The sequence below is a fragment of the Delphinus delphis genome, chromosome 1 (genome assembly GCF_949987515.2).
Source record: "Delphinus delphis chromosome 1, mDelDel1.2, whole genome shotgun sequence".
In the NCBI taxonomy this organism is placed as follows: Eukaryota; Metazoa; Chordata; class Mammalia; order Artiodactyla; family Delphinidae; genus Delphinus; species Delphinus delphis.
In genome coordinates, this window is record NC_082683.1 from 162,203,056 (window position 1) to 162,219,256 (window position 16,201).

The 16,201-nt window shown below is 40.5% G+C and overlaps 1 protein-coding gene across 4 annotated transcripts in view; it reads left to right on the forward strand.

The window, feature by feature from the left end:
- The window catches only part of LBR (lamin B receptor), an 85,780-nt gene that overhangs the window by 30,021 nt on the left and 39,558 nt on the right, over positions 1–16,201 (forward strand). For all 4 annotated transcript variants that reach the window (XM_059997709.1, XM_069540094.1, XM_069540095.1 and 1 more), the window contains exons 4-13: positions 985–1,068; positions 1,326–1,518; positions 2,856–3,052; positions 4,949–5,003; positions 7,683–7,874; positions 8,613–8,716; positions 9,629–9,754; positions 12,769–12,937; positions 15,678–15,758; positions 15,856–15,978. In XM_059997709.1, the coding sequence (XP_059853692.1) occupies positions 985–1,068; positions 1,326–1,518; positions 2,856–3,052; positions 4,949–5,003; positions 7,683–7,874; positions 8,613–8,716; positions 9,629–9,754; positions 12,769–12,937; positions 15,678–15,758; positions 15,856–15,978 (1,324 nt within the window). The remainder of the gene's footprint in view (positions 1–984; positions 1,069–1,325; positions 1,519–2,855; positions 3,053–4,948; positions 5,004–7,682; positions 7,875–8,612; positions 8,717–9,628; positions 9,755–12,768; positions 12,938–15,677; positions 15,759–15,855; positions 15,979–16,201) is intronic.

A 16,201-nucleotide genomic window follows, 5' to 3' on the forward strand; every position in this document is an offset into this window, starting at 1 on the left:
GAATACCCCGTCAATTTGCAGTCAGTACAGTTCAGGGTCAGCTGACTAGCTATGTTACAGAATTACATTTGTGGTTGCTGTGGATTACACGTTGGACCTTTGAAAAACCGAGAGTGTAGTTTTTAGGTGGGTCCGTTTGCTGCTAAGTGGCTCGTTGGCACTTTGGTAAACTTAAGTATATGTTGAATGCTGTCACTGCTCAGTTAGACCTTGATTTGAACTAGAACTTGATACTATATTAATGCCGTCTTTCGACAGCTGGCCTCCCAAAAGATATATTTCTCTTTTTAATTAATCTGTCAGTGACTTTAAAGGAGCAAAGTCACCTATTTCAGCCATACATTGCCTGGAAAATGTTTTGTAAGCGAAAGTCCTTCCTCTGTACAGTCAGCAAGAAATTCCCTCCACTGCTTGAAGAGAATGACATTCAAGGAAAGAGACTGAATTGAGAAAGGAGACATTAGGGAGAGAAAATGTAAGGTTAAATAGAAATAAGGCAGATGAAATTCAGAAAGTAGGCAGTTTGTAGGTTACTAATAATACTCCATAAGTAGCCACTATTTCTTAATTTCCTGTTATTAAGCTGTTTGGGGGCCGTGAATGTCTTTTCCTCTTTTTTTTTAACCAGTTAATGAGCTGATTTACCAATTTTTACTGTATCTACCTCTCATAGTGAATATTATTAGAGCATCTGTTATCGAACAGTGAAATTATAAGATTTAGTCTAATTTTGTTTAAAAGATGGAAGATCTTATGTGGAAACCTCTACTGTAAGAGCCAATCTTTTGAAGATTAGGAAATTCTAATCAATTTTATTCCATTTCATTTTTTTAAAAAGTGGGCTGAAATTCTTCAGCATTACGGCTGTGAAAATCTTTGGTTGGTTTTATTGCTTGGTTTCACAGTACTGAACTTTTACCATCATGTACCTTTTTACTAAGTTATCATTCTTATGGTTAAAATGTTTTATATTCTTCAATTTAGAAGCCATTTGGAAATAGCATCAACAGATATAACGGGGAGCCTGAGCACATAGAGAGGAATGACATACCTCACAAAAACACGCAGGTACAGAGGGGTTCATTTTCCTCTCAGGTAATTTTTTTCCTTGTTAAAGTGACTTTCTCTAAAGAAGCACATTGAAAACCATAATTTTTCTTAGAATCTTTTCTAAGATTCTGTTCTTAAATTAAGACTGAGTATAATTTAACAAATTTATTCTTATTAGTGTATATGGCTATACTAAGATGCTGAATTACTTAATGTGGTAGCATTAATGATACTTACTGACTACAGATATTTAATACTTTTTATTTTTTAAATAGGAAAAATTCCCTTTGTCACAAGAGAGTAGTTATATACTTACACAGTATAGCCTTCATCCACGAAGAGAAGAGGTCAAATTAAAAGAAATAGATTCAAAGGAAGAAAAAATTGTTACAAAAGGACCTACGTCGTTGAGAACCTTTGAAGTGACAGCCACACAGCAGAAGGACTTAGAATTTGGAGGAGTACCTGGTAGGCATCAGAACCGGCCTAGGGAGGGCAGGCAGGGTGGGCAAACGCTGGTTGTGATAAAGTGAGCAGGAAAGGGCTTTCTCTGAAGAAATCTGAAGGCGGCCAGGTAGTGAGCCAGGTGGGAGCCTGGGGAAGAGTTTCCAGTCAGAAGGGACAGCCCGTGCAAAGGCCTGAGTAGAAGCATTTTTGAGGGTTATCATGGAGTAGAAAGGGTGCCACTGTGGCTATATTTAAAACTTTTAGCAATCTTTTTTTTTTTTTTTTTTTTTCGGTACGCGGGCCTCTCACTGCTGTGGCCTCTCCCGTTGCGGAGCACAGGCTCCGGACGCGCAGGCTCAGCGGCCATGGCTCACGGGCCCAGCCGCTCCGCGGCATGTGGGATCTTCCCAGACTGGGGCACGAACCCGTGTCCCCTGCATCGGCAGGCGGACTCTGAACCACTGCGCCACCAGGGAAGCCCTTTAGCAATCTTTTAATAGGTTTTGAGCAAAGAAGTGCAAAGAAGTGATGAAAGGAAGGTTGGTATGACTGTTGTATATAGGAAGGACGGTGAGCTATTCGTGACTGGGAAATCTGCTAATAATCAGATCTCAGTGACAGGGCCTGGCTTGGCAGTAGCACTGGGAATAAGCTGCATGCATCCAGTGGGTTCATGGTGTCTACACTACCTGTTAGACAGGTTGCTCTTGAGGGTCAAAGATCTGAAGCATTCAGAGGTTTGGAGTTATTAAGTGGGTGGAGCTGGTGAGGTCTTATGACTTAGTAAAAGGAAGTACTTATTGGTTAAATGGTTCAAAATCCTGCATGGCTTAACTGCTTTGTATTTTGTAATTTATAACTCTTGGCTAACTGAATCTGTTAAAGATGGTGTCCAGCATCGCTTAAAAGTCTGCGCACATGTAACGTGAATGTGATACTATTTTAATTGTGAGAAACTTAGGGGTATAAAGTTTTTTGTTCTTTAAAGATGAGACCGATAGTTTTTAGATGTTCCAATCTTCAAGTTTTTAGATGTTCCAATCTTCAGTTTGCTGGAGTTTCAACATGTTTGCTCCCATAGTGGTTGGATTTTCAGTGTTTTAGAGCTTGGTTTCCGAGGTGGAATTTAGCTCTTCAGTGCTGGGCATTTGCTGTTTTACTACCTTCATGCCTGTGGTTGCTTCCCACAGGATGTGACAGGTAGAGTTAAGACTTTCTAATGATGCATTAGAAATTGGTTTCAAACAGCTAGCCAGACTTGAGTTTCGACCTTAGAAATTCAAGTGAGTTTTGAAAAAAATAAAATAAAATAACCTGGATTGAAATTAGAGCCTTGAATGTTCACTGATTATTTGCAGGTGTTTTTCTCATCACGCTTGGCCTGCCTGCTTTTCTCTTCCTGTTGCTGTTGATGTGTAAACAGGAAGAGCCCAGTCTTCTGAATTTTCCGCCGCCTCTGCCAGCTTTGTACGATTTATGGGAAACCAGGGTATTTGGGGCCTACCTCCTCTGGTTTTTCCTTCAGGCTCTGTTCTACTTACTGCCGATTGGAAAGGTAAGCGTTTGTTGGCGGGGCGTATGGTATTATGAGATTTTCTTCCCCTCGCTCCCATGTTTATATAAAGACATTTATAGTAGTTTTAAGGTTAAAAGCTGTCCTTGGTCATAACTACCCAGACTTACTTAGTTTTAGTTTGTTAAGCGTTTACTCTTGTATTCTGTAACACATACTTATTAAGCGAAACTTAAAGAATCTGACTGAGGGTTCTTGTGTATCTTTCCAAACCAAATAGAGAAGAATAAGCCATTTTTCAAAATAGCCTGACTAATGGTAGAGGTGGCTGGGAAAAAAAAATTCCCTCTCGCTATATGTCCTTTCAGATGCAGAATTTTAAATTACCAGTTGATAAGGTACTGAGCTCAATGGACTTTAGTCCGTATCTTTTACTTTTTTTTTTTTTTTTAAAATATGATGAGTTTCTGATTTTCATCTCTTTCAGAAATTTGTTGTCTGGACCATGGAATGTTCTTTTCAGACTCATGCAGTGTCTTTAAAACTGGTCCTCATTGCTAAGTGTAGTTTTTTCTTCTTTCATTAGAATACTCTACTTGGATATATTTAAAAGAACATGAGATTCCCTAATCAATAAATAATTCATTTAAAGATCTTGTTCTTAGAGCTTTGCAAGTTTGCCAACTGTCTGTAAACCAAAGGATCAGTTTTATTAGGAGTGGCAAATGCCAGTGATAGGAGGATAGAGCTGCAGACTTGAAATACTTTGGAACCTCACCATAACATTGGCTCTAGCGAGGATTCTTGTGATGTGAACCTTCAGGTATTTTTGTGATAAGGCTCTAAAGTAAAAAATCACAAATTCAGATAAACTCAGGTAAAGCTAGTTCAAACTAGGTAATATTTATTGAGAAAAGCAGTTTTGATGGTTAAAATATATATATATGTTTGTATCTATATCTATATATATAGATAGCTATATATCTATTTTTTCCCCACAGACTAAAACCCAACGCAGTAGTTGTTAGATACCTTTAATAGATAAGGATCATTTGAAATTAGCCTGTGGGGTTTTGCTAATCCTATAATCTCAGACAGATACTACATTTCTCCTGGGTTCCCTTTCATAGCTAATGAAAGGGTAAAGTAGTTTGGCCCAAGACAAGTGATACCATATTAGTATTTTACAATTTATAATGAATTGCACTATTTCTGAATAGTTATTTTGGGGAGTAAAATGTAGCTGCCATTGGGCAGGTGGACTTTTTCTCTTAACTCATCCTGTTCAAGTAGTGTGTTTCTTGAGTACCTTTTTTATGGGGATGCTGTGGGTGATCCAAATGAAGAGATGAAATGGTCCAGTGGACATGCTCTCGGTCTCTTATTGGAGATAAAAGAATCACATGAAATGATTGAATAACTAAGTGAGCGTATATGTATAAATAGCAGAGCAAGTAAGTATATGAGTCTGTATCATCAAATAGCACATGGGCCTTGGGATTGGGTAAGTGGGGTTGAACCCGATTGAAAGGATGACACCAACATGAGATAGTGGAGTTGTATTCTGCTTTGTAAGCAGTGGGGAGTCATTGAAGAGTTTTGAGCTAGAGATCGACTAGATGTACAGGTTTTTGAAAACACGTCTAGTCTTGTGGTGGGACATGGGATCATTGGGGGAGAGTGGCTATGGCAATAGTCTCAGTACACGGAGAAGTCATTACTAGATTTGTATTTGAGATAAATTCCTGAAGGTGGAATTACTTTACTTAAGGGAGTGCCATGAAGATTTTTGAGACTTGTTACTAAAGTTTCCTACTAAAAGATGATCCTCCTTCTTGGGCATGTTGAAATTTAGGTGATTTTACAAGACATGTGTATCATGGTAAAGTGTTGTGCTTTTAAAATTTTAAATTAAAAAAAAAAACCTTTTCTTTTAAGGTTGTAGAAGGAACACCTCTTACTGATGGAAGAAGACTCAAGTACAGATTAAATGGTGATTTTTTTTTTTTTTTCCAAAACTCAAATTGATGACTCGATAGCTCAGACTTTTGGGTGCTGTACTCTTTAAACTGTCAAAGCTGATTATGCCAGAGGAGGAAATGGTAAATTTCTCTCAGTAGTCAGAAGAGCATGCAAGTAAACTGCTCGCACCTGCAGCCGATACGTCAGAATTATGCCATGTTAAGTAACAAGCCACTCAGTCACTGTTTTCCACTCTCCAGTGTTATTTTCTTAATAGCATTTATCGCTCATTGAAGCAATTTTGACTGTGTATCTTATCATCCTGAGTCATCCCCATGGCCTAAGTTCTGCACTGGTGTGGGCTTCCTGGCCACTCCTGCCCTCAGGAGCTCTTGCTCTTTTGCTCCAGCCACCGGCCTCCAGGCCGTCTCTAGGCTACATTCTCAGTGCTTTTGCCTGGAAAACTTTCCCCCAAAGTGTCGGCTGCTTCATCCCTGACGTGTCTCTGCTCAGAGGAGCCCTCAGATCCCTTTCTTTCCTTTACCCTGCTTTATTTTCCTCTATGACAGGTCTTCCTGACATCAGTGTACTTGTCTCTTCACTGGGGTCTCCCCACTAGAAGGTGGCTCGTGGGCAGGGACTTGGCTGTGTTCATTGTGGTACCCTTTGTGGTACCAGCATAGGGACTGGCCTGTAGGAGGCGCTTGTTGGTAGGAGCCCTGAGTGGATGGAGTGGAAGTCTCGATGAGCGTCTCAAGAAGTGGGCATTGTCCCTCCTGACGTGGGCACCTCCTGGGGTAGGAGTGTGTGCTGAGTAAGAGGAACAGTCCACCTTTGGCACGTGAAGACTTTGATAAAGTACAGTTAATCTGCTTTTAAGAAATACGTGTATAGTGTAGTTATCCTTAAATGATTTTCCATTTTAACTAGATTGGGTGGACTGTTTTCCTTTTCTTGGGAATTATACTGTAAATTTTAGTTCTTGGCCTGTTTTAATCCTATCACTTCTCACCTTTCGAACTGTGGATACTTTTTTCAGTGACTCATCTAGCATCCACTGTATCTGAAATCACTCGACTGGGCTCTAAAAGGGAAGCCAGAGGCGTTTTAGATGACTGCCTCTTGTGCCAAGTGGGTAAGGCGTTGAACCTAGCTCCGCGCCTGACCCCTGGTAGATGCTTAGCACTGACTTGCTGCTACTGTCAGATACTTTGTTTACTTTTACCAGATTCCTTGCTGCTGGAACCAGGTTTAGAATCTCCCACACACCCTCTCTCCTGCGCCTTGCGGCCTCAGTGAGGCCAAGTCTGGGGAGGGGTGGGGTGTTCCCTTTGGGCCATCAGGTCTGTCGCTGTTCGTGTTTTGTGGGCTTCTCTCTAGGTACCCACTTACTTCTCGTCCAAGTGCTCTTCTTTTCTGTTTTTGCTTCCCTTTGAGGGCGTGGCTCACTCAGAGGCTGAGAACAGTAGTACTGGGCTCGGAGCTGTCGAGCAAGCAGGCAGTGGCTGAACTAGTTGCTTGATCCTTCCTTTGAAAATTTCCTCGTTACTCTGGTTCTAGTCTTACGAGATTTTACCATCATCAACTAAGGAGAGTCCTGAGACATTTTGAATAATTTAATCCACGTAGGCTAGAGAGCAAGAAACGGCTTCATCTACCATTCTTTTTCTTTAATATTCGTAAATTTTATGAGCATTAAATGAATGCTTTACAAAGTTAAAGAAAAAGTTTAAAAAGTTAAAAGTTACTCTTTGGAGTGAACCTGACACTGTGGAAAATGTGGACTTAAATAATAAATTAGAGATGACCATTTGACTTTACAAAAGCTTTGGTTTTAGAATTCTTACAGAAATAACACCTACGTCTTTTCTGTGTTAGACTGTTTTTATCCAAATGTGATTTGACTGCTTACTCAGAGAACAGTTTTTGCAGGCACTCAGCTCCTGAAAGGAAAACTGTTTCTTGGGTCCAAAGAAGCAGCAGCCAGTACACTCAGCTTCTGTCTGTTGAGCCATAGCAGGGCTAGCTCGGAACAGGAGCTCCTCCTGCGGGGCCTCGTGGGTGCTTCTGACTTTGGAATGAACATCTGTGGGCCTGGCAGTCCCTCCCTGACGTCCCCACTCGGCTGGTCCCCTCAGTCTCCTGCCTGGCCCTGGGGAACATTTGGGTTGTGGCCTCTTCTTTGAGGGCAGGGTCTTGAGGTCTTTGTTTGGGAGGTAGAGGACGACCAGGATCCTTTGAAACCCTTATTGATAAGTTATTTCGGGTAAAAATGTTTATAATTTATAACCACCAACATTGCCCTAAAGGCTTTAAACTGTGTGTTTGGCCCAGCTCTGTCAATAATTAGCGATTTGACTTTGGCCTCGGGTTTGGATTATGTGAATTTTGAGGTTCTTTTCAGCTTTTTAATAGTGAATTTCTGTGCACTTCTTTTCAGCTCTCTCTTCATTAAAAGCAGATGACTGTTCACAATGAAAAATAATAACTTAAGTATGAGAATATTTCACAAATTGTGTGCGAGATACAGCATCTGTATTGAAGACTGCTAACCTCAGGGGCACTGCTCGTTCATGTATTTGTGTGTGTGTAGCTTGAATAATGAAACTAAGATTTTACAAAATAATGTTGTATTATTTTATAATGGTGTAAATCCAATGTGAACCCTGGGTTAACATTCATTTTTTTCCCCTCCCCTCCCTTTTTTAAGGATTCTACGCTTTTATCCTGACATCTGTACTCGTCGGAGCATCTCTCTTCTGGGATGTAGAGCTTTATTACGTGTACAGTCATTTCCTTCAGTGTGCACTTGCGGCCACCGTTTTTTCTGTGGTCTTGAGTGTTTATCTCTACGCCAGGGCTTTGAAAGCGCCCCGGGATGAACTGTCGCCGGCCAGCTCTGGTGAGCAGTGTTAGAACGTGGGTCCCACAAACGCCTCCCACAAATGCCTCTCCACACCCTCACCCCACTGGCCCCTCAGCATCTGTTTCTAGGCTTTCATAGAATTCTCGCTTCAGTTTATGAGAGATGAAGAGAAATAGGAAAAAAAAGGAAAAGGTGAAAAAATTTAGAGAAAAATAAAAGGAAGAAAATCTGATTTTTTCCCCTTGTGTTTTCCTATTTGTTTCTTCTTCCTTTTTTAGTCACTTGATGACAGTAAGACATTTGAACAACTTACAGCATTTTAGTAACATTAGTATTATAACAATTTAGGACAAATATTTTTTGTCCAAAATAGTAAACATCCTTTTAAAAAAAAACAACCAACAAATAATAGAGATTACAAATTGGTTGATTCTAACCTAAAGTACTTAAACATTAAAAAAAATTAAGTGGCTTATTTTTAAAATGGTGAGTCTACATTTAAAAAAGCTCTGGTTCCCCCAAAATCTAGGAATCTGGCCCCATAGGCCCCATGCCTATAGCAGCATGGATGTTTCCAGATGGGGCCAGTATCCCCTGCCCCCTGTGTCCTCACGGCCCCTCTTGGCTCTCACCACCATGCCTTTCCTCTCTGGCTGTTTGCCAGGCTCCTGGAGGTGATTGAATTGTGACCCTGGAGAGTGGACAGCAGTGCAATTTTAAAGCCTCATAATTGGGTTTGGAATACTGTTTGGATAAGGACTTTTCCCTTCATAGGAAACGCTGTCTATGATTTCTTCATTGGCCGTGAGTTAAATCCTCGGATCGGTACTTTTGATCTCAAATACTTCTGTGAATTGCGCCCCGGATTGATTGGATGGGTATGTCTTTTTTTTTTAATTTCAGTTCAGTAGTACAAATTAGTCTTGCATTTGGAAAGGATTGTAGACAATGTTAAAGTAAGCTGTGGGTGGTATGTTTTTAGGAATAATCACAGCATTGCATAAATCTGTCTACTTAAAATATTTTCTTGCTGTAAATATAGTCCAGAGGGATAAGATGCCCTGTTACAGGTTATTAAACATTAAAAGAGTTTGTTTTATTTTGATTATATCAGTTTATGTTTAAGTAGGAAAATAATAGTGTATGAATTAAGAAAAAATGTATTTTCCTCCCCTTTAAAAAAATGTATTTTGACTTAATTTTAGACTTGTTCGAGTTGCAAAAATAAAGAGTTCCTTCATACCACTCTCCCCAATGTTAATTAACATTTGGCAGAACCATAGTATAGTTATAAAAAACAGCAATTAAAAAGAAAAACCCCCCACAAATTAACATTGTTACAGTAGTATTAATTAAATCCCTAGACCTTATTTGAGTTTCACTAATGTTTCATGCTGTTGGCCTTTTCCTGTTCCAGAATCCTCTTCAGGGTCCGACAGTGCATTTATTTGTTATTTGGCCTTAGTCTCCTCTAGTCTGTAACAGTTGCTAGTCTTTCCTTGTCTCTCATGACCTTGACACTTTTGAAGATACTGGTCAGTTATTTTGTAAGAGTGTCCTTCAGTTTGGGTTAGTCCAGTGTTTTCTCATGATTGGAGCGAGTTATACGTCTTTGGCAAGAACACCACAGAATAAGTGTCCATCTCAGTAAATCTTACCAAGGGACTCCTGAGGTTGATATGTCTTATCACTGATGGTGGCTTCTCGGTAAGGTGGTGTCTGCAGCTTTCTCAGCTGGGAAGTTACCACCTTTCTCTCTGTAGAAACTATACCTGCCCCTTTTATTTCAGGTGGTCATTAACCTGGTGATGCTTTTGGCTGAGATGAAGCTACAGCATCGCACTGTTCCATCCTTAGCAATGATTTTGGTCAACAGTTTCCAGCTCTTGTATGTGGTGGATGCTCTCTGGAATGAGGTAATTAATTTTAAGAGCTTTGGAGTCAGATGGCGTTGAGTGTGGGTGATTGACCTGACCCCTCTGAGCCTCAGCTTCTTCCACACAAAGTGAGGAGAATATAACCTGCCTGCAAGGCTTGTGAGGATTAAATGAGTTGTGGATCCATGTGGCGCATTGAGCTGACACACAGTGAGCACTGACAGCGGGTAGGTGTCGAGAACTTTGGTGATACTTCCGTGTATGTCAGCTGCTCTGTCAGGTGCTAAATATTTACGATCTGTGGATCTTGGCTTTGTGGGTGTGACCGATTCATATAAATAAAACTTTATTTATATGAATTAATGAACATTAATTTCTTAATGATTCTGTCAGATGAAAATGGATGGACAGATTATCATCGAGTTAAGATAGTGTTCTTTGGACTGTCAGATTGCCCTTTATAGTTCTTAGATAAAGGGGGAGATGTTTTATTGTTGGTGTTTCAGAATAAAAGAGTAGCTCTGATTAGATGGATATAAAACCAGAAATCATGATACATTGAGGAAAACAGTTTAAATAAAGCTAATTTCCTAACACTTGGCTTTTCTCATACGTTGATACATCATCAGTTTTTTCCGCTACTTGAAGACTGGTAAATGTTTGCTAATCTCGGTCTCACCTAACTATATTCCTCTTGAAAATAATTTCTTCCTTGGGTCTATTTTACAACTGTTTTATCATTTACTGTTATCTTTGTCATCATCTCCTCCAAATTCCAAGTTGAGTTTTCTTTCAGTTTGAAAAACGAAATTGGCAGCCCTATGTCATAATGTTACAAAATAAATTCTCTTGGCAGTCTGTTGATATTTTGAGAGAAGGTCCATCTCCTTTAAGGTGTTTTTTTAAAGCTGTCTTATTTGGTCATATTCAGTCAAAATGACTTTGAAAGCTTGATATTGATTTGTCGATAACCTTCCTTTTCTTTGGGAGATTAGGACCTCTTTGAGGTGAACAGACCTCGAGTGCAAGTAGCCACATTTGGATTCTTGTTGAGCTCCTGCCACTGAACACAGACCTGGGCCCAGCCTTAGAAGCTGCAGAGATTGTGGGAGCATCTGATAGAGTCCTTTGAAAATTCCAAGTCTACTCAAAATTAAACATGCTTTTGAAATTAAAAAAAAACCCAACAATTCTTGTAAATGCACTTAGTCTTGCCAGTTGTAGGTCTTTCTTTGATTATGTAATAAAGGGCTCCTAAGAAGATGGTAGGTTACATTTTACAAGTCAGATGATATTTCCTCTGTTGCTTTATCACCTCAGAGATTTTTTTTTTTTAACTTCCTGTCTGGAAGCTTTTCAGTGGTGAGTAATTCTTCCTTCTCGTTTTCTGTCGTGTCATGGTAGTCACTTTTGAAGTGACTTAGAAATTCACATTTTCTAGAGATTTAAACAAACATTGATTTCTGTTAATTAACAGAAAATGTTTGTATTTTAAGGCAAAACTGTTAAGGCAGTTTTTCACCAGGGGTAGTGGATTAAAGTTGGGAAGTTATTTTTTTAAATATGTTAGCAGTATCTCAGCCAGATTATAGCAGGCTTCTTGAAGAAAGGACTTGATTTTATGATTTTCTTTAGTATCTGGCACACTTTCGGGCAATTAGTAGATGCTTGATACTTTTCTTATTAGATTGGGTGCTAGGAATTCTTCTGCGTGTTGATGTGCCGCACCTTAGAAAGTGGAGAATGTGAACTTAAATGACCCTTCCTGTGAGCCTCCGCTGGCTGTCCGGCAAATCCCCTGAGGCCCCAGGAACTGGGTAGGGCTGAGGGTTCTGCCCCTGCTGGCGCCAGCTGCTTATACCTTGTCCCTCGCTCACTGCCCACTCCCGTGTGCCCTGTCATCGTCACTGGTCTGCTCTTGTACCTGCTCCCGTGTGCGTAAGAATAGGCGCTCTTCGCTAGAGGGTGACCCAAAGGGCCTGGAGTTGTTGCATCCATTTTTCTGTTCCATGGTCCTTTTGCTTGCTTTCTGGGAAAAAAAATGCGTTTTGGAGATTATCATGCTTTTTCTTTAACCTAGAATATTGATTATTTTTTAAATTTTAATTTTATTGGAGTATAGTTGATTTACAGTGTTGGGTTAGTTTCAGGTGTGCCGCAAAGTGATTCAGCTATACGTATATTCATTCTTTTTTAGGATCTTTTCGCATATAGGTGATGTTCCCTGTGCTACACAGTAGGTCCGTGTTGGTTTGATTCTTCAGCAGAGCTTACTTATACTTGCTAATTTTTCTAGTCAGCGGGGAGTACTGGTGTCAGAGGCAGATTGGAGATGCCCTTGGGCAGGGCCGACTCCACTTCCAGAGCCTCCACTTCCAGAGCCGGGCCTGCAGGTTCTGGTCCAGGGGATCTGGCTGCTGGCTTGCGCTGACCAAATCCACACGAGAGTGCGTTCAGGTCCTGATTTACCCTGAGCAGCGAGGCAGGCATTTTCCCATGTTGCCAGGTAGTGTGGAAAAGCTACATGAAAAGCCAGATTGCTATCAGAAGTTAGGTTGGTGCATGTGTGCTGGGTGCAGGGGTGGCAGGTGGAAACCCATGCTCCCAGCCTTCCATCTTCTAGTCTAGTGGCGAGAGTCGCTTATTTACAGGACAGTCACACGGTCGCTCCAGGCTTCAGCAGGTGGTGGGTGGTGGCATCTGAGAAGTGCCTTGTCTAGGGGGAGGGTTGAGGAAAGCAGCATGGGCGAGGCTTCAGCTGAAGCTGGAGCGGGGTGTTCCAGGCAGAGGCATGGAGGCACAGGGGCGTTGGCAGCTCTGTTGTTTCAGGATCGCGGAGGGAGAGGGTAGAGCGACAGGAGAAGAACAGAATGATACACGTGCCGAGGGAACCAGATGCCCACTCCCACTTTAAAACGGTTTTGGTTGGTGTACTTTCCCTTAGCCCTTTATAAATTTGACTGTAAGCTAGAACTTTACTTGAATACTTTAAACATTGAAGCTTTTGTCCCCCAAAGTTTAAAAGAAAATTTCCCCCCTCCATACCCTTACAGGAAGCACTGCTGACGACCATGGACATTATCCATGATGGATTTGGATTCATGCTGGCTTTTGGAGATCTAGTGTGGGTTCCGTTTATCTACAGCTTCCAAGCCTTTTATTTAGTCAGTCATCCAAATGAACTGTCTTGGCCAATGGCGTCTCTAATCATTGCTCTGAAACGTGAGTATTAACTTCGGTCTCTGTGTAGTAAATATTGTGTGTGCTGTGGATCTGCATATTTATAGTGTGCCCTTTTATTTACTTTTTTCAAGTCTGAGTGGCTCTTTTTATTATAATAAATGGATAAATAACCACTTAGTCCCAACAACCCAATTAAGTACTAAGTAACCAAGTTCATGTTTATAAAAGGGACACATATGGCAGAGTTATGTACAAGAAAATGCTGGTATACACTGGGAACAGCTATCTAGCAGTAGGACACAACTACAGATCTTATCAGAATGAGGTGACTGAGAAAAACAAGGCTGATGGGAGGGAAGAACAGAAGACACAGACATAATAAGATATCATCTTAGGTAGCAGAAGGCATCTGGAGCATGGGGCTCGATGCTAGCTTTGACACTAGCTGTGTATTCTTGTACAGGTTGCTTGTTTTCTCTGATCCTTGAGCTCTTTTGGAAAATCAGGATTGAATTTTAGTCTTTCCTGGACCTTTTTTTTTTTTAATCTTTATTGGAGTATAATTGCTTTACAATGTTGTGCTAGTTTCTGCTGTATAACAAAGTGAATCAGCTATACGTATACATATATCCCCATATCCCCTCCCTCTTGCATCTCTCTCCCACCCTCCCTATCCCACCCCTCTAGGTGGTCACAAGCCACCGAGCTGATCTCCCTGTGCTATGCAGCTGCTTCCCACTAGCTATCTATTTTACGTTTGGTAGTGTATATATGTCCATGCCACTCTCTCACTTTGTCCCAGCTTACCCTTCCCCCTCCCCATGTCCTCAAGTCCATTCTCTATGTCTGCGTCTTTATTCCTGCCCTGCCCCTAGGTTCATCAGAACCATCTTTTTTTGTAGATTATACATATGTGTTAGCATACGGTATTTGTTTTTCTCTTTCTGACTTACTTCACTCTGTATGACAGACTCTAGGTCCATCCACCTCACTACAAATAGTTCACTTTTGTTTCTTTTTATGGCTGAGTAATATTCCATTTTGTATATGTGCCCCGTCTTCTTTACCCATTCATCTGTCGATGGACACTTAGGTTGCTTCCATGTCCTGGCTATTGTAAATAGAACTGCAATGAACATTGTGGTACATGACTCTTTTTGAATTATGGTTTTCTCAGGGTATATGCCCAGTGGTGGGATTGCTGGGTCATACGGTAGTTCTATTTTTAGTTTTTTAAGTTACCTCCATACTGTTCTCCAGAGTGGCTGTGTCAACTTACATTCCCACCAACAGTGCAAGAGGGTTCCCTTTTCTCCACACCCTCTCCAGCATTTATTGTTTGTAGATTTTTTGATGATGGCCATTCTGACTGGTGTGAGGTGACACCTCCTTGTAGTTTTGATTTGCATTTCTCTAGTGATTAGTGATTAGCATGCCCTTTTAAATGGCCATGATTGGCTCAGGTTTGAAGTAATCTGTGATGGATGAGTTGAGTAATAAAAAGATTCTTGCATCTTACAAAGAGAATGGATGTTTCTTTCTTGGGTTCTCAGTGGTTCTTTAAACATAATTTTAAACAAACCATTTGGTTTTAAAATTTATTAAATTTAGTTTAAAATAATAAGTTCATTTAAAATTTTATTGTCTTAGTAATGATTCATTTTTTCTGTTGAGTGCCTGCCTTTTCTGGTAGCACCTTAAAAAGTAGGGAGATTGGTCTTGCCTTCCTAGAGCTTGCATTCTAGCGGGAGAAATAAGACGCTCAGACACTGCATTGAGTAGTAGGAAGAGTCTAGAGGAGGGACTTACAGACCGAATATGATGGGAGTTTAAGGTAGAGAGTGCGTCTCTCTGGAGGAACATCAGTGTAAACCTATTGGAGGATATGGTGCAGTGGGAAAAGTGGGATGGGGAGGTAGATACATCGGACAGAGGGAACCACTTGGCCAGGGTGGATGCTGGAGACGAGCGAGGAGAACACTTTGGCCGGGTGCTCGTTGGTTAGCTTCAGGATGGCTTTTCTTTCGTTTCACTGTTGGTTAAACACCTCCGCCAGAGGGAGGGCAGGGAAAATTAGCACTGGACTTCAAATATTGCTAGTTTTGCTGCACTATTCAGTATTTATGGTAGAAGAAGACATTCAAGCTGTTGGTTGAAATTAAGATTTAGTTTCTTCATTGGTTTGGTTAAACGTGCCTGTGTGTTATTCAAGGCAGGATATGTATATTTTACAGTTAAGCTAAAAATAGGGAGTAGAGTTATTTCTTACTACTTCATTGAGGACTGATAATAAATAGTGATATGTCAGGGCCTCTTAATTTTGACATTTCGGAATTTGAAATAAAGCCACCAACTTGGAGGCTTACAGTGGGATTCGGCATATATTTATGTGCAAGTTGTTCTGGTGCAGATTCTGAGCTATAGTTTTATTAATAAAGCATTCATGTTGTGGCCAGTAGGTATCATAACTAACAGATGAACTCCAGTATTGATTTTATTGTAATGTGGGCTGCATTAGATTTTATTCATGGATGTAACTATATTTGTTAGTTTTGCCTTCATGGTAGATGATGAAAGCTGTACGATAGTGAGATATCGGGATCATATCTTCTTTTGACCTTCTAAGATTGAGAGGTTTTGAATTGTTAAGAAATAAAGCTATTCTGTACTTTGCAAATTTCCTTGGAGCACAGGAATAATTTCTAAATGAAATTACAGATGCTTTTAAATAAAGATTAAAGCTAAATTGTTAACAAATGAAATTTTTAAAAAATTACAGTGTGTGGATTTGTAATCTTCCGATGTGCAAATTCTCAGAAAAATGCATTCCGGAAAAATCCCTCTGATCCAAAGCTTGCACGTAAGTATTGGTTTATATTTATAGTATTTATACCACATAAAGATTTTACGTCTGTTTGTCTAGAGATCATTAAAAATGTATTTTTATTTTTGTATAGATTTAAAGACCATTCATACTTCAACAGGAAAAAATCTTCTCGTTTCTGGATGGTGGGGTTTTGTTCGCCATCCCAATTACTTGGGTGATCTCATCATGGCCCTGGCATGGTCCCTCCCATGTGGTAAGCATTTAAGAAGAGAACTGATTTGACTCTTTCTCCGGCCACCATAGGATGTGTGTGTGCTCGTTGGGTCTGGGTGTCGCCTGTTGGAGGTTTGGGTTGCCCGTTCCCCATCTGGGTGTATGCGCTTTTCGGTATCCAGCACCTCATTCATCCAGCGTCTGAGGGTAATTAGGAATTCACCGAGCCTGAAGTTTGAGTCTAAACTTCTGCAAGCAAAATT